The sequence below is a fragment of the Hyposmocoma kahamanoa genome, unplaced genomic scaffold (assembly GCF_003589595.1).
Source record: "Hyposmocoma kahamanoa isolate Upper Pololo Valley unplaced genomic scaffold, ASM358959v1 114, whole genome shotgun sequence".
In the NCBI taxonomy this organism is placed as follows: Eukaryota; Metazoa; Arthropoda; class Insecta; order Lepidoptera; family Cosmopterigidae; genus Hyposmocoma; species Hyposmocoma kahamanoa.
The window spans coordinates 8,979,353-9,004,505 of NW_020653383.1; the positions used below are offsets into that span (position 1 = coordinate 8,979,353).

At 36.7% G+C, this 25,153-nt stretch overlaps 1 protein-coding gene across 2 annotated transcripts in view; it reads left to right on the plus strand.

Moving 5' to 3' along the window:
• The first annotated feature begins 9 nt into the window (after positions 1–9).
• Positions 10–25,153, plus strand: part of LOC113239562 (fumarate hydratase, mitochondrial-like) — a 31,469-nt gene continuing 6,325 nt past the window's right edge. The window contains exons 1-7 of one of the 2 annotated variants that reach the window (XM_026476631.1): positions 10–89; positions 9,601–9,717; positions 15,191–15,272; positions 17,418–17,539; positions 18,803–19,035; positions 22,034–22,239; positions 23,761–23,964. In XM_026476631.1, the coding sequence (XP_026332416.1) occupies positions 9,619–9,717; positions 15,191–15,272; positions 17,418–17,539; positions 18,803–19,035; positions 22,034–22,239; positions 23,761–23,964 (946 nt within the window). In that variant the 5' untranslated portion in view covers positions 10–89; positions 9,601–9,618. Of the gene's footprint in view, positions 90–7,997; positions 8,058–9,600; positions 9,718–15,190; positions 15,273–17,417; positions 17,540–18,802; positions 19,036–22,033; positions 22,240–23,760; positions 23,965–25,153 lie in introns of those variants that run through there. The other variant, XM_026476626.1, reaches the window with a different exon arrangement.

Below are 25,153 nucleotides of genomic sequence, written 5' to 3' on the forward strand. Positions count from 1 at the left end.
CGTCTGCCCTTATTAATTCCTCCAAGAACTTCCGCTGTGTAGTTCGGCTTGTCGATAAAGCTAACTTCTCCACAACAAATGTTGCCGCGGTAAGTTGCATAATCGATTCTACTTTTTTTTAAATATCTATACATAACATGTGACGAGCTCTTGAGCCTGGTTCAAGTCTTCAATCCTGTGTACCGCATGGATATATTTTGAGTTTTCAAATAATAATTTCTGTGATAAAACTTTCAAACTTCTAAAAGTTGTAAGGTTATTTTTAACTTTGATAGGTTCACTATAGGCTTTATCAACGTATGCACCTAGATTTGTGTTATTAAAACAAAATATGAGCTACGATTTTAATGTGATATTTTCGACTGTCAAATGTTATTGATAGTGATTAAAGAATGCAGAAAATTATTACATAAATCGAGTTCGTTTTCGCGATTGATACACATTAAAAATGAAACTATTTTTATCAGATACAAATTTCGTATATTTATCGATTTCTTAGGTTTTCGCGATTGTTACACATAGAAAATGAAACTATTTTTCCGGATTTAAATCGCGTTTGAAAAAACAAATATATGCGATTTAAATCCGGAAAAATAGTTTCATTTCCTTTCGTATATTTGTTTCTTCCAGCAAACTATTGTTTTGGGCACTTTACAATTCTCATGGTCACAGTTGACTGAGATTTTTTTTTAATAATATTAAGTGACAGGACGAACAAGTTGTGCTCCTGTTGGTAAGCTACATAGTTGCAGTCACTACTCAAAGCTTTAAATCACAAAGGTACTGCTACTGCGCCCGTCACCCTGAGATATAAGTTAACAAGTCCCATGTGCCTGTAATTTCACCAGCACCCTCATCCTTCAAAACCGGAACACAGTAATGCTGACATTACTGCTAGGCGTCAGAAATTGGTAAGGTGCCAGTACTTCCCTGGATGAACTCTTTCACAAGGATCTCTACTGCTACTAAAATAGTAAAGTGGTAAAAAAATGGTAAAGTGGGAAAAGTAATGGTCCCTTAAGGGTCCTGTGAAGGGCCCTTTGGTTTGTTGGAAATAAAAAATATACAATTTAGATCTGAAAAATAGTTACATTTGCAATTCTGATATAGTCATCTCTAATCATCATCTAAAAAGTCAGTTTTAATTCCTAACTACCTTTTATATATTGACATTATTTGTTATTACTGGGACTGTTTTTATAATTAGGGTTACTTCATTCTGGGTCTACGCAGCCCCTCATTCACTGCAATAATTGAGTAATCTATTGTGATCACCACGAAGTACAGTTCAGAACCAAAGTTGACAGCATTAAAGAACAAAAGGACTTTCCTAGCTCTGACAGTTTTTATATCCTCTGCTTGTGGCCTTGTCCACCGATCAGGGGGCAGCATTGTGTGAGAAGATTTGTCCGCTCTGTGGCAGAATCTACACTATCTATTATCTCTATGCCCAATATTTGACATGTGTTCCATTCCTGTCCAGCTAATAGACAGCTATCAGAGCTTTTGAGTGCTCAAGACCCTTGCTCTATAACCAACTATGTAGTAATAATAATACTGGGGCTAAAAAGATAATAATGATGCACTCTAGGATTCAGTGGTTGCATTATATGAGACAACTTTGTATTAATATTGCCTATTTTTATTATCTTTTGATGTTATTTTTTTTCTATTAATTAATTTTATCTATAATTTTAGTATTTATACAAAGGTTTTATGAATCAGGATAATGGGTGCAGTGCCAGTGCCCCTCAGATCTTAGCGATTGATTTAAAGCTCTGAGTGGGACTGCAATTGTCTTGGATAGGATGTTGCTTGCCGCCAGACGCATAACTTTTTTGTCCTGCTTGGTATGCCTACATAGTAGTTTGCCAATATCTGGTATGTCAGGAATGTGGAATGTGGAAATCCACAGTGAGAGACAGTTTTGATCATTTATTTCATGTTACCCATGTCACAGTATTACAATTTACACTTACCTCGGGCAGATTCGCAGTTAGGTTCAAACAATTTCGAGAAGGAAGCCAGGAGGAGGATTTGGCTTGGATGGGCAGGGTTGTTAAGCTACATCGAGTCTTCTCGTCACCCATACCACAAAATCCGAAAACAAAGGTTTTCAACCAGTGCGTCATGCCTGTTATGATTTACGGAGCCAAAATGTGGACACTGGATACGGCTAGTCCACCAATTTACAGTCGCTCGGCGTTTCTATGAAGAATAAAATTCGTAATGAGGTTATCCAACTGACATAGCTCGGGCAATAAGCAAGCAGAAGTGGAGTGGGCTGGCATATCTGTCGAAGAACCGATAACCGATGGGGAAAACGAGTTCTAGAGTGGAGACCGCGACTTGGTGAACGTAGTGTAGGATGCCCTCCGGCCAGGTGGAGTGCGACCTGTGAAAGGTTGTTGGCGGGAAATGGATGGCGACAAACTGAGGACCAGACGAAATGGCGCACATTGGGGGAGACCTATGTCCAGCAGTGGGCTGCGACAGGCTGATGATGATGACAATTTAAAGTACAATGTCAATTAATAATATGATTGCCACTAATAGAAACGAAAAAGTAGTCACAAAATATTGTCCAAAAATGTATATCCAGTGAAGTAAAATTACAATTTCAAGAAAATGAAACTACACTGTAAAATTAATTATCCAATAAAGTAAGTTCCAGTGGGATTATAAACTTTATGATAGTATATACATATGTTTTATGGTCATATGAGTCCGTCTTTGGATACTTACAATTACAGTTTGATTGCTTGAGCAACTGTTGTAATTTATATTTTTATGTTTTACATTAACATAATGTAGTTAACTTCTGTTAGACATATGCTATATAAATTATCTGTTCAATTATTGAGCACATAGCATTAAATTTTTAAATCTATTTATTTATTTTCTATTGCCATTTCAGGAACAAAGTTTCCTCTGAGTTATACAAACATTAACGGGAAGAAATCCCTTTATTAGGCTCACTTTTGGACATTTATTAAATTCATATTAACATTTTTTGGTATGTACAATAGTGTTAAAATTAAATACATACTAGAATACACATCATAGAAAAATTTTTTTTTGTACTTTTTGAAAAAAAAAAATTTTTTTCAATCTATTCCTGGTTTTCTTGACTTTGGTTTTTATTTTAGTATTTTTTGTATTTAGGTATATGTTTACAGTGTGTTGTTTTGTTGAGATTTTTCTATGTTATAAATATTATCTACCGATGATCAAGTTATCACCTTAAAGTGTGCTCAAAATTATTTACGTAAAGAAGGAGCGATCATCCACAAACAAAAACTTAAAAAAAAAGATCTTAGTCTAAAATTAAAAATGTAAAGAATTTGTACTTAAATTATTTACAAAACTAACATTCATAGAAATAAATTTCAATATTCACGAGACTCCCGCTTCTAGTGGCGAGTATCAACTGTTTACATTTTCTCGTTTGTACCATCTGTGCGTTGCTAATTTCTCTAACACGTATCATAACTCGATACTTCCTGGCATTGCAATCCTTTTGAACGCGTGAGAATAAATTACTTGGTGTATTTATCTGATAAAGAAGCAGCTCTTCACGAGTCGCGTTGTAATATTGCCGGAAGAAATGGAGGTGCTATTTTAAAAACAAGTGGTTTTGTAAATGTTATATTTAAATACCACCCCACTTTTTGTTTTATAGTAGGTACTTATTGACGAAGCCCAGTGCTGATATTTAGGTAATCTTCATTTTAATATTTGTTTTTATGAAATAAAATTAATTTCTCAGGCATAATAAATAGGAATTATGTTGTAAGAACCTTTTGTCACTGATTCCTGTATAGTTAAATATTTATATGTATAGTCTGTAAGAAAATGCGATAGCGCTCTCGCTGTGATCATTATAAAGTATTGTCACTGAATTAAATTATTTCCGTGATATGGTGTATTCCATGTTACAGTTATTATATAAAGCTATTTCATATAAATTGCTCTATTGTTTGTATTTTAATCTAATCTATTTGAAACAATTTTTTTTTAATGGACGGACATACAATAGTAAACTTTATTTTATACAACGTATTTCCACACTGTTAATACACAAATCAAATTATCTCCAAAGTAAAATTACGTGCCTTGGTTTCAATTTGCATAACTAAATCCATCATAACTATGAATATTTTTTTGTCACTAGTTGATCTTGTCTTTATGACATTCTTCTCCTTTTTTTAAATATTATGGCCCCATCGAAGTAATCGATGATACCTATGATTTCGTCGATGTCAAGTTGAGGAACACGCGTTTTTCGCGTGTGTCCCTCGACTTCGTGTTTGTTGTTTGACTGCTGATTTAAACTCGGATTTTAAAAGTCCTAAGGCGATTATCACACTGCATCGCGACGGAGCGCGAGACGCGGAATCACGCGCGCGGTGGATGGCGGAGACGCAGATCTGCGTCAACGCGCGGTTTATAATGCGCGGGGGCAGCGGTCTACCGGGCCCGCGTCATATAAAGTACTCGCTTCGCAGTTGATAGCCGTAGTGATTGTATATGTAGCCGAGATCCTTCCGTCTAGGCTCTCGGGTTTCTCTCAGAGAAAGTTTTAAGGAGACTGGTATCATGACTGTGGCATCACAGTACATTTACTCAAATATTTTATATGCCCGTAAAAATATACATAATTTCAATTAGAAAGAAGATATCCATAATATTAACCTTAGAGCTAAGTCCAAACTCATGGTACCACGCTTTCGTTTAACCAAGGTAAACAACTCTTTTATAGGGAACTGTATACGTTTTTACAATAAGATTCCGGAGGATATATTAAGTTTATCATTTCCTAAGTTTAAAAACTACATTAAAAATATTTTGATCGAATAAGCATATTACAAAATTGAAGACTACGTATTAGATAAAGATGTGTGGAAAGACGACACGGCTCCAGAATCTACACAAATTTGATTCGAAGTGTATTCCAAAGCATTGAAGTTTATTTGAAAAGAGCAATCCCTAGTTTCTTGCTCGTTCTTAGGGAAGTCAGCGTAGTGAACGAGCAGTAGCTTAAATGTGACGTTTTCAAGTATAAATTTATTTTACCTATGGAATAAATAATCTTTGACTTTGACAAGAATGGTTAATAATACGGAACTCATTCAGGACGTTGCAGTTATACCGTCTATTTGGTTTTTGTTTACTCAAATAAAAAGACACCGAAAATATTGCGTACATCCCTTTTTACGAACCAGATCGATAAATGAATAATTTCAAATTCATTACAAAGATTTAAGAAAATATGAAGATAAATTTGGTCGATTTTCAATACCAAATGTAAATTCATCGACGTCTAGATCTATTGTACAAAACTAAACATGTCCTTAACCTTAAAAAACTGCGCCGTAGTACGGAGCGCAGTGCGTAGAAATGGGAAAAACTGTTTATTTTTTAAACGTTTAAACGTTATGCTTTTTTAAAAAAAGCGTGCTTTTTTAAACGCTTTTTCACTTAAACGCTTTTTAGTTTGAAGCTAACAAAATCGTTTAGAAAACGTTTAAGCGCTTTAACTTTTACGTTAAAAAAGCTTGCTACGTTGTGTTGATAGCGAAAAGCAAAAGTAGACCACTAAAGGTTTTAAGATAAGTAATTTTTTTTTTCTAAAAAACGAGTTGTATTTTTATTTATGACATAACATTTTTATATTAACATTTTGTTCATAGGCGTTTAAAAGCGTTCAAAAACATAAGTTGTTTATTTTTGTAGTTGTTAACCGTTGAAAAGGAAAAAACTGCTTATTTTTTTAACGTTAAAACGTACGTTTAAATAGCATGCTTGTAAAAGCGCTTTTCACACGCTTTTTAGTTTCACGCTTAAAAAGTCTTTTCGAAAAACGTTTAAACGCATAGATCAACGCTTATGCTTAAAATGAAAAGCGTGCTTATGCGCTTATTTTAAAAAGCAGACTTTTTTAAGTGCTTGTCGTTTAAACGCCCACCTCTAGCAGTGTGCCATACCCTGCGGTTGGCCGCGCCTCTCCGCGCGGGGCGCAATAAAACCGCGCACGCAGCGCAATAAAACCGCGCACGCAGCGCTCCCGCGCAGAAAAGCGTTGTCATTGTGTTTGACGGCGCGTGTTTTCCATACAAACTGAGGTACTTCAGTACAACGTTAAAAAACGTCGCTCAACGCTCCGTCGCGGGGCGCGGTGCAGTGTGATAATCGCCTTAGATATTCGCTATGACAACTCACTTTTGTTCATGTGATTAAAACATGTGACTTTCATACGTTTGTTTAGGAGTTTATTGTCTGGTAGGACTCTTAACTTTTCCTCTGAACGTTACTTTCAATGACATCCTGTGCATTGTTATACTTCTAACATAAACAAATAGAATAAAATGAAATGTCGGTGTTTTGTAGAAAGGGCGTAAGCGACATTTCAAAATTTTTTAGGGGAGCATGTTTCAGGTTTTAACGACTATTTTAAAATACATTTACGTCTTGTTTTAAAATTCAAGTTTGGTTCAAATTAAGTTTGAGTTTCAACTTGAAACCAGGCGTGAAAACCTGTTTTGCACCACTGCTGAAAAATTCTTCGAAATGTCGCTTACGCCCTTTCTACGAAACACCGAATATAGTTAGTTACGTAACATTTAATTTTATTTATAAAAGTGATCTCTGTATCACTTATTAATTATTATGAATAGGGGCCCAAAGAAAATTAGTTTATTTTTGGATTTAATAAGCACAGCTGTATTCAATGTGTAAAATTTTGTAAATAAGTTACCGAGATTTCCATTGGTTAAAATAATCACATGAAAACGTTGGATCGGTATAGCATATTTGTCGGTTTTGTGCGCCAGATACGCTTCAGTTTGTTTGAATAATAAACAAAAAATGAACCGTTTAAAATGTAAAAATAACACTTGACTACAAGCTCAAAGAGCCCGCAGGGCAGTTTGGTAGTTGTAACTAATATACTTTATTTGGTATTTTTAAGAAGGGCCGCTATTTTCGGAAACTATCGATATTTATGTATGTAACATATTTCTAACGTAAACGTGGGACAAGAGCGGGGATTGCAATTTCTGCAAATCTCTTTAAAATAATAAATACTTCGTGTCAGCCGTGAACATAGGACCAGGGAGTCTACTCTCGATCTCCGTCCGAAACAATTACTGCCAAATAAGCAATACTTGACCAAATGAAAAGACGCGTGATGCGAATCAAGCTTCATACTTGATACTTGTCTTTTAATTTTGTCGAATATTACATACTTATTTGACAGTAAATGTTTCGGACGGAGATCGAGAGTAGACCCCCTGTAAAGGGCTCGAAACGTTGGTTTGTTTGATCCGCTAATAGTTTCATTTCCTACGTGTAACAATGGCGAAAACCTAAGAACTTAACAAATACTTTCTTTTGTACTTGATTATCAACATACTTCAACAAAAAGCAGATTCTATTTTTGGTGTTTTTGGCATTTGTGAACCGATTTTGATGATTTATATTGTGGTTAAAATCGGTTCACAATTTGAGTTGTCGCGTTACACATACAAAACAAAAATGCAGTCGAATGGAGAACCTCCTCCAATTTTTGAAGTCAATTAAAAAGTAATCCTCTGACTTATAGTCGTGCCTTATTTACACCTCAAACTATGCAATGAATTATGTAAATTAACGCAAGCATATGGGAATTGATAACCTCGCGGTTCTATCGTGCGACCTGTGGTTTTGCCAGTACGCCTACGACTGTCCATGTGAACGGTTGTGGTGACTGATAAGCCGAAACGAGGTTACAAGTGTCAAAGAAGTAAAGTCTTATTTTCATTTCGCCACTGGAGGGGACCCTAACCGGTTTCGTGTCTGTCTTTCGCACACGACGTGGCCATTTCTTATTTTGTACGCGATAGAACGCGCGCATCGAGGTTTATAATTAGAATTCGTTATAAGCTTGTTTTTCTTTAGAGTTGCTGTCGGACATTTTCGGACGTCAAAAATAAGTTTTTTTTTTAAATTGTGTAGTATTCCATTTTCCAATAATGTCGTGCACTGTATGCTTTAATGATGGAAAGCCAGTTAAGACGGTAAGTTTCAACTAAAATATTGATTCATGTTGCATTTCATACAGTATTCTGTGTTATTATATAGTAAATAAGACAGGTGTACTCAAAATTTTACGTTTGTGTACAAACGTGAGTACCTGATTCTTTCACGGTTTGGTTGAATTGATTTTATCCAATTATTCTATATCTGTATCTATTTATTAATAATATTTATTTGCATAACTCGCAACAAGTGTAGTGATGAAAAAAGTAATGAAAAAAACCTTGCTGTTAGTAAAATAAATAATTCAGAATAATGAGTGGAGAGTGTCTTAAGTTTGTAATGCATTATCGACCTTTGTGTTGCTTGAAATGTTTGCTGAATAATTTAATGAGCACTTTTAGAGTTATTTTTTAATTTCATCGGTAAAATAATCAATTGTCAGTAACCAGGTAGGTTAGGTAGCACGTGATTGGTTATTTACTTGATATAAACAATTTATTTATTAGTTTTTTGAAATTTAAAAAGTGAAACCGAGAAAATAATAATGAAAAGAGTGTCCTCTGATTGTTTTTTCATGACTCATATTACATGTTTGAAATATAAAAACGACATCACATTGTGTACTCTATTACATAATCTTAAGAGAATAATTTTATTTACCATTAACCTTGACTTGATATGTTTTGACATTACTTATCTATCTGTTCAAAAGCCGTGTGACATAACTTTTATTGACTAAGGCATTGTTATTTTCAGATAAGTTTCACTTGTTGTTATTAATACTTAATAATAGCCTTGAACCGTAGCATAAGTACAGATTGACATAATTATATTATTAAGCTGATTTTTAGACTACTAAATGGATGATCAATTGATGTTTTTATTTATTTTTTTGACAGATTTTATTTATGGATTTATTAAAACGTGTCTTAATTCGGTTTGAATAACTCATGGGAGCGATAAATGATAAAACTTACATTTTTTTAACCTCCTAAAACTCTACATAAATGGGAAAAGAATCCAGTGTAGTTTAAAAAGTACTAAATTACATGCTTTTCCGGCCCTAGCAAGTATGCCCTTAGTTTTGTATGAAAAACGTATTTATCTAGATACTCACGTAGATTATACACAATATGTTAGACCTTATAGGTCTACATACATCTACAGCTTAGACCTTAAATATCTAAATTTCTTACTTTTACTAATTTTTAAGCGAAGACTCATTTTGTGAAATATGATAAATTAATTCTTAATTGTACCTTTAATTCGATATAATTTATAATTTCATGTCATTAATTTTTAATTCATTAACTTTTTAATAATAATTTTCTATTAAATTATTAATGGATTTATAGTTAAATAAATACACATTTTAATTTTAATTTTTGCGTATTTAATAGCTCTCGCTAACGATTATGTAGGAAAACATTGTGACAAAACTTCAGGTCAAAAAAGTTCACAACACTTGGAAAACGTGTGACGTGTGATGTCCCCAACACGCATTATTGAAACCCTCTCTTTAAAGTTGACTCATACACAGCGTAGGACATTGGCTTGATTTTGATGATAACATTGTTACAGAGGAAAGAAAAAGACACGATGGGTGAGCTCGACGTGCCGGACGACAAATTGTACGGCGCACAGACCGTGCGGTCCGTCATGAACTTCCCCATTGGAGGCATTGAGGAGAGGATGCCGGTAAGCATTTAGCATACAGATTTTAAGACTTTCGAGATTATTCACTGAAGGATTAAATCAAGTTTTCTTATGCCACGGTATAAGTTTTTTCAATTAAGTTGGATGAGGATATTTTTATTTACGTCAACACTCATCATCATCCACAGCCAAATTTCACCCACGGCTGGGTATAGCCGCCCGAAGTTTGTGCCATCCACCATGGTCCTCTGCTAGCATCCTATATATATATATATATATATATATACACCTTGCAACTGGGCGCCCGGCGCTTGTTTTGCCTATCCTCGGCCACCTGTCATCACCTTGCCTTGCTATGTATCCCGCCCAACCCCATTTGAGTTACATGATCCGAGCTCCAGTATCCTGGACTTTCACCCGTCGTCAGATCTCAACGTACGAAACTCGGTCTACAAAGCTGATACCAAGCATGGCCTTCTCTGCAACTCTGCGTGAGCGTCCATGTCGTGGCACCGTACGTCATGGTGGGCAGAACACATTGATTAAACAAGAGGGTCTTCAGACACTAGAACCTTATTTGATCTAAACACGCAAATCAGCCTTTTTGTATATATTAAAGGGGCGTATTCTTGATCACCACCTTTCCCTGGAGCAAAGAGGGGGCCGACGATGGAACAAGTTCGCCCAGAAGATGCCCATTCAATTGCATTTGAAAGACGTAAGGGTGTCTTCAAATTCGACAATATCTAGTCTGCATAACTTTTTTATTTAAAAAACCGACCTCAAAAATTCGCGGAATTAGATTTATTTGCCAAGTTTTATTGAAATCGTTTAACGGAAAGTGCGCGAAACCTGATTCATCCCCTAGTTTGAGATGGAACATTTTCTTCAAACTTAAATGGGACCAATACTCAGGTACCCTCTTTCCAACAAAAAAGACTTATCGAAATCGGTTCCCAAATGCCGTTCACGAGTTATCGCGTAACATACGAAAAAAAATACTGTCGAATTGGGTACCTCCTTATTTTTTGAAGTCGGTTAAAAAGTGGCGCGGCAGCAGCGCCACTGTGGCGCCACTGCAACGCTCTACTAGCGTATAATTTGAAGACGCCCTGGGGGTTGTATGTGCGTGGAAATACAAACGCAGACAGGAAATTCCGTTCCGTGACCGTAGGCATTATAAAGCAGGAAAAGCGCTTAGTGCGCCTGAAAGGTATATCAACCAATTAAGGATGGTATCCTGCTAAACGTCTGGACTCTGGATATCCGATGGCGAAAGGAGGAGGGCGGAATGAGCTGGTGGAGCTCATGGTAACATTCACTGAAGTATAATTTAGCGTTGAAATGTTGTGATATTGTATTGTTATAGTACAATTATAGTTCCGTTATATTTTGCGGGCGTTGTGGCGTGAAAGATGACCTAGTGATTAGGACAGGAAATGCTTCAACCGTGTGGAAGAGGTGTATGTTAGTGGAATAAAAATGAAATTTATTGAGCGAATGTGTTCAAAGTTTGATTTCGATGCTAATACCTCAACGTGGTTAAGTATGTTCTTTAATAATTGTAACTTTTTTATAAAAAAAAACTGGCTGAGTTCTTAGGTTTTCGCGATTGTTACACATAGGAAATGAAACTATTTTTCCGGATTTAAATCGCGTATATTTGTTTTTTCAAACAAACCGACGTTTCGGGCCCTTTACAGGTCCCATGGTCACGGTTGACTGAGGTGGTACAGTCTTCAACCAGTTATGTCTAATATTGATGCAAACCACCCTATTTTTTCACCATAGTTACAATAGTTATTAATTAAATACCTTATTTTTAATTTTACAAAGAAAACATTCCAATTTACGCTATATTAAGTTTTACAAATTATTTTATTGAATGAATTTTTATTAAGTTCAATTTATTATTAATTATTAATAGAAAATGGAATAAACTATAACATATTAATTAGTACTGCAGTCTTATGTCTGTTTGGGATTTTTCATTAGAGGAAATACTGGATCTCAAACTGGTGGTACGGAGAAACCATCTTCCCTGTTGAAATTAGGATGTAAATGATGATGTAAAAATAGGGCCCGAAACGTCGGTTTGTTTGAAAAAACAAATATACGCGATTTAAATCCGGAAAAATAGTATCATTTCCTAAAAAAAAACCTCAAAACTTAGTGGAATTACATCTATTTGCCCAGTTTCATTGACACCGGTTACCGGAAAGTGCACGAAACTGGATTCATCTCCTAGTTTGCCACCCTTGGAGGTGGAATATTTCCTTCATACCCTTATTCCAGCCAAAAAAGAGTAATCAAAAATCGGTTCACAAATAAAAAAGAGATATCGTTTAATATACATAAAAAAATTCCGTCGAATTGAAAACCTCCTACTTTTTTTGAAGTCTATTACAAATACCAGTTGAAATGTAATAATAATACAACGGCGTGTATGAAAAGATACAAGTGGATGTAGCGACAGTGTCATGACATGAACATAGTGCGTTGAGGTCTTTGCCTACCCCATTGAAAGATACCCCATCAAAAAAAAAGAAATTGAAAGGTAGGCGTGATGGTATGTCAGTATTACATTATATATCGTAACATATTGAGGTCGTTTATTGCATAGACCGCGATACGTATTTCACGGTGTCCTATTCAATGAGTGACAGGTACTTAAGGGTCAAAACCCGAAACATTATGAGCCAATATGTTTGTTTGTACTATGTCATTGCCATTGTAACTTTTGCAATACACACCGTCAATTGTTTTGTATTTAACTCCCGCACCAACAGTTACAATGTTTCATTGATAGTGGATATTGCGAAATGTGTTGGGAAATCGGTCTGTGCCAAACATTGATTGTTTTGGATCAGCAACAGCAACAGGTGTAGAAAGTATCGTAAAACTATAATACTTCAAATTCAAAATGTTGTTTCGTGGGTAAATGTTAAACATAAACTTATGCCCATGCTTTTTTTCGTATGTCTCATCCGATATTACTGTAGTTGAGAGGTAAAGAACCTTAAAGGTGCTTTTATATTCTCTGTTTTAAGTGCCAAATGGTAATTTCTAGTCAGAGGCTCTAAATTAGTCATTTACAAACAATTTTAACGTCAAATAATACATACAATTATATTAAATACAAAAACAAACGACAATAGGGCTTAATGTCTTTTACCCATTGCGTGATTTTTTGCATTCCAAAGCAATGTTTGTAAAAACATCTAAATTTCGAAGGACTTAAGATCCTTTACCTCTCACCTACAGAGTTAATCGAATGGTTATTAGCAGTTATCGCAGGTAGAAAAACTAAACTACTGTTACTCGGCGAGCTGCAGAATTACTCCGTTTCTCTGAATAATAGAATCCATAATGAGGTTGTCCATCAGAAAATCAACGTCATGGATATAGTTCGTAGAATAAGTAAGCTAAAGTGAGCTGGCCACATCTGTTGAAGAACCGATAACCTATAGGGAAAACGAGTTCTTGAGTAGAGATCACGCCTCGCCAAATATGTAATGCAAGACTCCAGCCGGGTGGACTGACGACCTGCGAATGACTGATGCCACAAGCTGAGTGCAGAGCGAAGTAGTGCACTCTGGGGTACACCTATTACCAGTAGTCGACTACAATGCGCTGGTGATGATGAATAAAGGCCCATTTAGATGGAGAGAGTTTCTCGTCTCGAAGATACGATTATCGAAAGAATATAAAAAAACTTTCCTCGTCTAAACATTTGCGATTATCGACCGTCCACGTGAGCGATAATCTCCTCGCCTTTCAATATAACGTCTCCGTGTAAACAGAACTCGAAAGCAAAAATCGTATTTCGAGTTTCTGTGCCAGCCGTTTCTACCACGAGTGCAGCGCGCGAGGGTGTTTTGATTATCACTGCTTTTCTAAGACAAGAATTTATGGAACAAGAGCGTAAAAGAAATTTCAAATAACGGTGAGTGAGTGAGTGCCTCTGTGGTCGAATATAGCGTGGGCAATATAGTATTTAGTCCTTTCTAAATCCAGGATGAAAAGTCGTGCCCGCACTTTTCAAATAATGGCAAGTTGGGTATCGTTTTTGAGGTATTTGGGGGTGCTCATTACGAACATAGCATTTATTTCTAAATCCAAGATGGCCGACACGACTTTCCAAGTAAATGTACTTTTCAATAAACACTCCTCACTAACTCCCCACTCACTCCCTACTCACTCCCTACTCACTCACTCACCACTCACTCACTCACTCACCACTCACTCACGCACTCACTCACTCACTCACTCACTCACTCACTCACTCACTCACTCACAACTCACTCACTCACTAACCTCTCACACACTCACTCACTCATTCACTCACTCACTCACTCACTCACTCACAACTCACTCACTCACTAACCACTCACACACTCACTCATTCAGCCACTCACTCACCACTCACTCACTCACCACTCACTGACTCACTCACTCACTCATCACTCACTCACTCACTCACCACTCACTCACGCACGCACGCACGCCCGCGCGCACGCACGCATGCACGCACTCACTCACTCACTCAGTCACTCACGCACTCACACACGCACTCACTCGCCCTATAAATTTATCATAATTGTCAGGTTTGTTTGTGTCAGTAGTTATATAATTTAAAAAAAAATGATAAATCAAAATTATGTTTCTATACAGTGCAATGAACTTAATATTATCAGCAGTTCCAAATTTGAATAATTTTTGCGTCATTTCGATATATCCATAGTCAATACCGCAGTAATCACAGAACTCGAATGGCAATTCTCGCACTCAAAACGGTTCGAACCGATTTGTACGATAATCGTATGAACTTGAAAAAATGTCATACGAGATCGTGTTTAGACAAGTCGAAAACTCGTAAGCAAGAATCTCCTTACTACATATTTCTCCGTGTAAACAGTCGAGGAGGCGATTAAGTTGCTTACGAGTCTCGTATGACATAATCGTAGGCGAGATTTTAGTTCTTGCCTGAATGTAAACATTATGATACGATAATCTTATGGCGATTATTGCTTACGAGAATCGCCTACGAGTTTTCGTCTCGAAGCGTGCGAGAAACTCTCCCCATCTAAATGGGCCTTAATGAAGGCCGACTGTTCTGCATGGAGTTTGAATACTGCCGTTATCAAAAAGGCTGTTCTGATTTTAATCGTTAATGGAAGGGCAAAAATTATAAAACGCCGCCGTGTAGAGTACCTAACCAACGCCTCAAAGTGACACTATTCTAAATGGAAAGTAGCAAAGATTAAATTCTTTGGAAACACCAAAAAAATTTTCGTGCGAATGTCAGTACGAAATCCGAACAGGTTGATGAAGGAACAATATCCAAAGTTGTCGCTTAACACGTTTCATTTTCGGTCAAAGTGACGGTTTATACTTTTTACCGTTACACTGACGATGATAATGTTTATTTTGAAGTTGTTACGTTATATAATTTGCACAGTTTATTCGTCAACGTGCTATACCGAAGTAATAGTCAGACTCATTTTGTTTCCAGCTCCCCGTGATCGTCGCGTTTGGCATCTTGAAGAAGGCGGCTGCAAAGGTCAACATCGACTATGGATTGGACAAGAAAATCGGTAAGTTCCATTATCGGCGGTACAATACGAATGGACTAATCAAAGAATAGAATAAATTAGAAAATATTGCAACGCCACACAAAACTATACAGAAAGAAAGAATTTTAAAAAAAGCAGTAAAACGATTGTGGTTATCGTATTTCCTTCAAAATGAAATGGGATCACTATGGAAATACCCCCTTTCCAACAAAAAAGAATCATGAAAATCGGTTCACAAATACTGGAGTTATCTTGTAACGTACATACAAAAAAACAGTCGCATTGAGAACCTCCTCCTTTTTTTGAAGTCGATTAAAAACACACTTGTAGTAAAGTGATTGATGTAACAATGTGCCAAACAATTATTTGCCTGATTTCATACTAGGGAATTCCCTTTACTACGAGTACCTGTGCAACGGAATTCACTCTGGGGCACTTCCCAGTAACACCCAGACCAGAACCACTTTAGAAAAGTTAATTTCCCCAAATTGATCCTGCCGGGAACCGAACCCAGGGCCTCCGCATCCAGCGCCCACAATTAAGCCACCGAGGTCGTCAAAATATAATACAATCATTCTGGGTTATCAGAGAGAAGTATTAGCCACTCGTGCCTTATTCCCTTGAACTTTAGGTAAATATACTTTGCCTAATTGAATCTCTGTTCATTCTGTGTGAAGCGTAGTAACAACGCTATTAATAGAATATAACCAATAGCGCAAAATCTTATCAAATTCGTCAAGAAGTCCATAAATAAACTAAAGCTATGTACTACCGGATTTATGATTTTCTAACGTGCCGTGTCGTGACGCGTCAGAACCATATCGGTTTCATATATTTCGACGGCAGGAAACATTAACCGTTTATTTGCAAAAACACGATTTTACAGTAGAGCGTTTTAAAAATAAAAACTTTATATTTTTTGTTGTAACAGACCGAATTAGCTAAAATTTTGGGCAATGAAGCAGTATAAAAGCTAATATCTGAAGGATATTCAGAATATAATAATATCATTCTCTCACTGTTTTTCTGGATTCATCTAGTGAACAGAAAAACAGTGAGAGAAACCAACATCGTCTTCATTTTCTTTCTTTTTTTAAAAGATTTCCCAGCACCACAATTGAATATCTTCATCATAATCTGAATCAGACGGGAAAACATTGGGAACGTATGAACTCGCCGAGAGCCACGTCGTTATTGATTAAAAAATCGTTACAAGGTATTAAAACACGAAATATAAATATCAGAGATAGCTATCGCATCAGAGCACATCACGACACGTCAGAATAATATGAAGTCACCACACTTGTCGACGCCGAATCGTATTAAGCCGCTTAGAAAAAACTTTACATCCATGAACATAAGAGCGAAAAAGACGTTGTGCGTTTCGCAACGGTTCGTACAATGCAGGTCGGCAAGGAATCTACTTCGCGCGAATTTTCGATCGCGTCCGTACGCACCGGTGACGGCTGGTAGGCGACATTGGCATCCGAAAGGCCGCGTTGGAGTTCTAATGGCCGCGTCAACACCCGAACGATTTTAAAATACCTGACGTCGAAATAGAGTAGGCTGCGGGCGATGGGGGAACAGACGGTCCGCCTGCAACGTTTTGAATTCAGTTTTCGAGATATTAATTTCCAAATCGGCGCGCGAACGGCCACGTTGGCGCGCAAACGTCCGCGTCAGCGCGCTAATGACCGCGTCAACGGCTAGTCGACTTAACAAGTGTGGTTAAAAACGATCGCATCAAGCAGAGTCCTTGTTAATACGTGTCGTGACTCGCGTGAACGTACGAGCATCCAAGCGGCTGTTCGAACGCCAACTTGAAAATGAATATCTCGAAAACTGAATTCAAAGCGTTGTAGGCGCGACAGCAAATGTGCGTGCGTACACATTGGTAACGTTTCGTTTTTGGTTTAGCTTTGGTTTTTCTTTTGACAGTTAGCGCGATACGAAATGTACGCGACGTGTCACTTTAGCGACATTTCGTTTGTGGTTTAGTTTTGGTTTTACCGTTGACAGTTAGCGCGATTGGCCTCCTGCACAATGTTGTCACGTGGTTATTTTGACCAAAGGTTAATAAGTTAATAAATTGACTATTTTGGTTAGCTTTTACTTATTTTTATACTTAGGTTGTAGTTGGTTACCTTTGTTTATTTTAAATTTCAGCTGAAGCTATTATGAAAGCTTGCGACGACGTCATCTCCGGCAAGTTATACAGGGAGGGGCATTTCCCGTTGGTTATCTGGCAAACTGGATCCGGCACCCAGTCCAACATGAACACTAACGAGGTAAATATACCCTGTAGTGTGATATAAGACTGTTTAAAAGAGGTCAAAGAACAATATTTGCAGAGGTTATTAGGTCTGCTGACTGCTTGGTGGAGTGATCACCCTAGTATGCCAACGACCCAGGTTCGAGTTCTGACAGATCGAAGGAATTTTTCTTTGTATACGACCTTTGTATAAAAAAACCGACCTCAAAAGTTTGTGGAATTACATCTAATTGCCATGTTTTATTGAAATCGGTTAACGGAAAATGGGTGAACTCCAATAAACAGGATTCATCCCCTGATTTGCCATCCTTAAAAGTGGAATATTTTCCTCAAATTTGAATTGGACCACCACTGAGGTACCCCCTTTCCAAAGTGTCGGAGTAATCGCGTAACATACATACAAAAAAATAACAGTCGACATGAGAACCTCCTCCCTTTTTTGAAAGCGGTTAAAATGAAAAGAATCTACAGAAACTTTTGTATGTAATTGTATTTGTTTCGAAAACACCGCATCCCATTGACACAGTGGTAGTGCAACAGAATTGTTTTCATAGCTGAAACTTCATAGCCGCTCCTGTGCTCTCTGCAGTTTTCCCATACAAACTTTGGAATGTAAAGTTTAAACTGAAGGATTAGGTAACTCAAAAACATCACCATCATCATCCGCTTACATGCATCCACTGCTGGACCTAAGCCTCTCCCAGAGCACGCCTACTTTCCCGGTCCCAGCCACTGCCGGCCATCTTGCTCAGGTCGTCCGCCCATCTTGCCGCAGGCGGTCCCACTCTACGTTTTCGTTGACGTGGTCGCCATTCCAGAACAAGTCAGCTCCATCGGCGATTAACCCTCCTGCAGACATGCCCACTGCCACTTAAGTTTACTGATTTTGCAAGCAATATCGGTCACTTTAGTTCTCTGACGTATGACCTCATTAGGGATTCGGTGCATCAGAGAAACCCCAAGCATTACTCGCTCCATCGCACGCTGAGCGACCTTGAATTTGTGGATGAGGCCTGTTGCTAATGTCCACGTCTCGGCTGCGTAGGACATAACTGGTAGAACGCACTGGTTAAATGCCTTAGTTTTTACTCAAAAAATGAAAATACAGAAAGCAACGTCGTTGTCGTTATCAGTCATTAGTTAATTTTAGTCGAAGTGAGATACTCTTCCTTTTTTTTTAAACTAGTGGAGCACTTTCAAAAAAAAAATTAATATCATTAGCATGTCATTAAAACATCATAATATTCATTACAATTAATTATAACTAAAAACTTTTCAGGTAATCGCGAACCGCGCCATTCAAATCCTTGGCGGTGAACTAGGAAGCAAAAACCCAGTACACCCCAACGACCACGTAAACAAGTCGCAGAGTTCCAACGACACGTACCCAACAGCAATGCACATCGCGGTAGCGATGGAGCTTAGAGACCGTTTGATGCCCAGTCTGGTCGATTTGAGAGACACGTTGCAATGCAAATCTAAGGAATTTGAGAAGATTATTAAGATTGGCAGGTGTGTACCGTCTTCATATCAAGCATAGCGTCCAAAGTACGCAGGGTATTATAGTCTGTTAAAAATATAAAGAGGACACATTTTTTATTTTAATTCTATATATATAGATAATCAAATTCGCATATTCTTGTTAAAATGTGTTGAAATAAAACTACACATTATATTATTTGACGCAACTATGTATTATTAAGTATATATTATTTAGTAGGCCAGCTGTCAAAATTAGAATGCAAAAGGCAATAACGCAATTAGTAATCATTAGAACCTAACATTCACAGTTCAGACATTTTTGCATTCTCTCACAATATGTCGTTAAAACTGTTTATAACAACTACAGGACTATTTAAAATTTTATTAAAATTTTATGAAAACTGGCAACCCTTCAAATGTCACTTTGCTTCGTCTTGAAAAAAGACAGACTAAAGTTTTCTTAATTGTATTTGAATAATAATACGCCGTAGTAGCCCAATGGTTTGACCACAGAACAATAAAGACAATAGAAGTGCTTAGTTTGCGTGTCACGTGTTGGCGTGTGTGATCGTTTGATCGCGGTGTTCCGCAAACTTAAGCTATTTAAGTTTGTTCAGGTTATGGTCATATCAATTATTTATTTATTTATTTATTTATACACATCTTATTTCGCACAAAACCTCGAAAATCGTAGAAAATGCCTTCTTTCGCTACATTGGAGTGCAACAATGATAGTCGCACTTGTAATATTATTTTATGGTGGTGTTTCGTATCATCATTAAGTCTTTATTTAATTTTAATAAATTTTCAATATTCTGAATATTGTAATATTTTTTGTTACAAGAAACGAAAGTAAACCTTATACCGCTGCAATATGGACGCTTCTTTTTTAAAGAGCTTAGTAAACATCTCGAATACGTCGTCGTTCAGCTATTGGCCGCTAGATGGCAGCACATAGATTGAAATTTCAATATAAAATCAAAACGTCGTATAACAATGATAGGTATTGAACTTTGAACGATATGCCAACAGGGTAATGTTAAATAATTTTTACATTTTGAAACAATTTTCTGTTTATCGTAATTTTTTTTTTGTTTCACGAAAAGAAAGTAACTACAGCTGCAATATTGTCGCTTCTTTTGTGGCAAGGTACACATTTTACCAAAATTTTTCAATTTACAAACTAAATTTTAAAACGAACTATTACAAGTAACAAAAAACCTCTAGTTGCCCTTTTCGCAAAACTATGATCATGTTGATTGACACGTTATTGCTTGTCAGCATCCAATTATCACATCAAATCATTTATTTCTTTGTAATACACAGGTTAAAAAGGCCTTTCGAGAATGAATTTAACTTTAATTGCCTCCATTCTCCGTGGCCGAACGGTTACCACCGGCCGTACTTTGCCGAACGCAGAGGGCCCTGGTTCGATTCCCGGGCCGGGAGAAATATTTGTATAGCCTACATTTATTTCTCTTGTGAGTTTGGGTGTAATTTGTGATTGTCTATGTGTGTGTCCATGGCACCCGTGGCACATGGTTTCCCTAGTGCGGGGCTATGTTGAGTATGTGCGTTATTATATTATTTAAAAAGAAGAATAAAATTTGGACACTGTAATCCACTGTAATCCGCCTTGCGGCGTACAAAGTTTCTATAGTTTTTATGTAATTTTCATGTAATAATTTATAAATACACTATAACCATTCAGTCCAAACAATAATTAAATATAACAATATTCGATTTTTTTAAATGAAATGTAAATTTCATAACAAATCTTCAATAGTGTAGAATGTCACATCATTCAGGTAATTAAATAATAATTTCTTTATGCACAATTATTGTAATTCCTAATTTCCTAGGACTGTTCTAAACCTTCTTAGCCATTACAATTGCACTCTTTTGAAGTAGAGCAGTTTTACATGTTCTAGTTTTCAGTTGAACAGAAAGATGCGCCCGTGTGACGAATTCTAATAAATTAGGATGGCCGCTTTATTTATTTTGTTAGATTTCAATACAACATTAAACAACACCATCTGCCAGTAAACAACAGTGATTAATTGTTATTTAAGATTAGTTAGAGTTTGGTACGTTGTAAAAAAGGTTTAGTTGTTTAACACGGCGTCCAGTCTCTAAATATAACACGTAACAATAAATGATAATAATATGTTATTATTATCGTCTATTTTAGATTCTCGCCTCACCCGTGGCCTAAAATAAATAATTTTGAATATTAAACGTGCAAAACGGTACTCCTTTTTGCCATTGCCGAATGGCACTGTCGCTCGCGGTCAAGGACTCAAGTTGAAGAACCGATAAACGGTACGTGCTATATCCAGGAGTATCGCTTTCTACATTAGTAGCACTAGTAGTGTTTCTGCCGCCAAGCAGTAATGAGAGCAGGTTACAGGTGCTGGTGAAATTACGGGTACATGGGACTTGTCAACTTATGTCTCTAGGTGACGGGCGCAGTGGCTGTGCCCCTCAGATCTTTGCGGTTTAAAGCTCTATGTGGCACTGCAACTGTTATGAACAGGCGTGTCGCTTATCGCCAGGCCCACGACTTGTTCGTCCCGTCAATTGGCATTATAAAAAAGATTGTACTGGAAGCGACACGCCGCAGATATACAAATAAATTTTATTTTTACAGACTTGTAAAAACGACAAAGAACACAATTGTAGCGTATATCGCGTACAGAGAATTTCGTACGATTCCTGCACAAGGCAAAGCCTGTCTCGCAGGTAATCGATAAAAACATTGTTAATGTTAAAAGAATAACGCCAAAACAAAGCAAAGAGAATTTTGTTAAATTTTGTTTAGAAAAATTGGACATATTATGATCAAACATTATTATTATTACACATTACATTATTTTATTTAATCATATTTTTATATTATTATATTAGATTAGATTATATATATGTTGGATAATATTTATTCTATTTTTAATTCATTCGATATATCGAAATACCAAGTTAAAATTTTTATAAAACCGTTCTTGTACACGTGGAATATTTCTAACCACAGGACTCACTTAATGGACGCCGTGCCCCTGACTCTGGGCCAGGAGTTCAGCGCCTACGCAACCCAGCTGACGTACGGAATCGACCGCGTGTGCGCGACGCTTCCTCGTCTGCACTACCTGGCTTTAGGCGGCACAGCTGTTGGAACAGGCCTAAATACCCGCATTGGATTCGCCGAGAAGTGCGCTGCTGAGATTTCTAAGCTTACTAGTGAGTCTAACAAACTTTACTCTCATTAAAATTACGAATTTACTTAAATAGGAACTTATGATAGCCGTTTGGTTACAATTCTTAAGCAATCACTCAATAAATTGAATAAATAGCGTCTTATATTTCGAAGGTTTTAACTTAATATCTCACCACTTTTAGCAGCAATAGAGCTCCTTGTGGAAGAGTTCGTCCAAGGAGGTACTGCCACCTTTCCTATTTCTACCACCAAACAGTAATATCATCATTATTGTGTTCCGGTTTTGAAGATTAGAGGTGCTCACAAAGAAATTACAGGCACATGGGACTTGTCAACTTATGTCTCAGGGTGACGGGCGTAGTGGCAGTGCCCCACAGATTTTTGCGATTTAAAGCTCTGAGTGGCACTGCATCTGTTATGGACAGGCGTGTAGTTTACCATCAGACGCAAGACTTGTTCGTCCCGTCATTGATATTATAAAAAAAAACACTTTCCAACAATATTCATTCCAATAACAATAAAATAGTATCTGTAATTAAGTAGCAGTAGAGCTGCTTGTGAAAGGTGAAAAGGTTCGTCCTGGGAAGTACTGCCACCAGCCTATTTCTGCCACCAAACAGTGATAAGAGCATTACTCAATCCGGTTTTGAAATGCTGGTGAAATTATAGGCACGTGAGACTTGTCAACTTATGTCTCGAGAGTGACAGTCACAGTGGCAGTGTCCTTCAGACCTTTGCGATTTAAAGACAGGCGTGTCGCTTAACACCAGGCACAATACTTGTTCATCCCGTCACTTGATGTCATAGAGAAGGCAACTTTTCATATTAATAAAACTTTTTTTATGCACTCCACCTTCTACCACTTATCCATCACGACAGTCAATGTGTGGAGTTCACTGCTACACGTATAGATTATAACTTTTTAATCCTGTGTATCAAAACATCATTACTCTGTATCGAATCATATAAACGATTTCATACAGTATAGTTGGACATCACTGCAATGACCTGTTTGTTTACTTTTCATCTAGAATGGATTGAAATTAACAACATATAACAATAATGTACTTGTTATAATATTACACACCAATGAAGAACAATAAAAAGAGCTTACTTAGGTTTAAAAAAAGCATTTCCGTCAATTCTTAGTACTGTTATGTTTTATTGATGTGGGTATGTTTGAAGCATTACCCGCTTTGAAAAGCCTCAAATTGTTAGCTTTTTAAGAAATACAGATAGCGGTAATATATTCCATCCCTTAGCGGTACGCATTCAGAGGGAGGAAGAAAAACGCTTCATACTAAGTAGTGGTTTAACAACGCCAAAGGGTTGTAACGTTGATGGAAAGTTTCTGCGCACACTTCACGAAATGTATCCTGTACAACTCAATACAAACCCGTATTACATAAAAAAAACTGTCATTGTCAAATAATCTTAATTTCATAGTTAAGTAAATTCTGCTCATTCGTAAGGCAGATTCCGCTGAGAAGAATGAACAAGAAACTATATAATGCTTATAACTTACCTATAACCTTTCTCTACAGGCATTCCCTTCGAAACAGCGCCTAACAAATTCGAAGCTCTCGCCTGTCACGACGCAATGGTGGAGGTGTCGGGGGCCCTCAACACCATCGCTTGCTCCCTCATGAAGATAGCCAACGACATCAGGCTATTGGCCTCTGGCCCGCGATGTGGTTTGGCTGAATTGATGCTGCCTGAGAATGAGCCTGGATCTTCTATTATGCCTGGTAAAATCAATGTTACTAAAAAATTAACCAATAAATATGACTGTACTGGAGTTTTGTTGTTTTTAAATAGTTGTGTTAATTAATCAGACAACGAAGAATCAATATATTGACTCACCCATAGAACAAAAGCCTATGTGTAAGACTGCTTTTTCTCAGAACATACATTTCGTTCGTTGTTCTTCGGTGTGGGTGTCATATCGACTGTTGTTCGATTTAAATTTCCGAAACGAAACAACATTTAAAAATTCTGAAAACACCGATCGAATGGCTATATTTTAAATAACGAGATAATGTATTTATCTTATTTTCGCTTTATAAACACATCAGACTCTGTTCTTCGGATGGGTCTATATATAGAGAAATATTGAGAAAAGTCGTACAGAAATAGTTAAATTTATCATATTTTTTTCTTCTAAATTTATCTATGTTATTTATATAAATAATTATAAGATACATGGCGATGGCTTTCTAGAATAGTGACCTATCTCAAAAGCAACTAATTCACCAGGAAGACGGTTTAAAAAACATGAGAAATGAAAAATTAAAACAGTTCATTTGCAAGCAAACGCGGTAATTTGATGGTAAAAGTGAATGTGAAAGTAAAGTGAAGTGAGTTTAGTTGAATTTGATTTAAAGTACTATCAAATTCTTATGAAAACATATCCAAACTATACTATATCCATTACACAATACACACTGATACACATACCTGATTCGAATTCAAGCTACCTTTATATCACAATGTTTTTATATTTAATACAAAACACACTTACACATTTTTACACATACACTAAAAAGCAACAAAATATTCGTTCCATCATACATATCAGAAATATGGTCGCTTCAGATATAAAACATGAACTATCATTCTACGTCCTAATAATTATAGTCTGGCCAAGCTAAGTCTGCATTGGAATAAATTGGCATCCCCGTGAGAAGATAATGTTGGCAACATTTCATATCTATCACACACACACACACACACACACCAATACAATCATCACACACACACAACAATACACTCACACTCAAACACACGACCAATTTTTAAATATTATCTTAGCAATCTCAAGTATTATACACTTAATACTCATACTCTTTAGTTATTAAAAAAAAAAACAAGTTATTAATGTACAACAGTTGTAGTACATCTATGTAGATTTAGGTGGTGGAGAGCCTGGAGATTCGA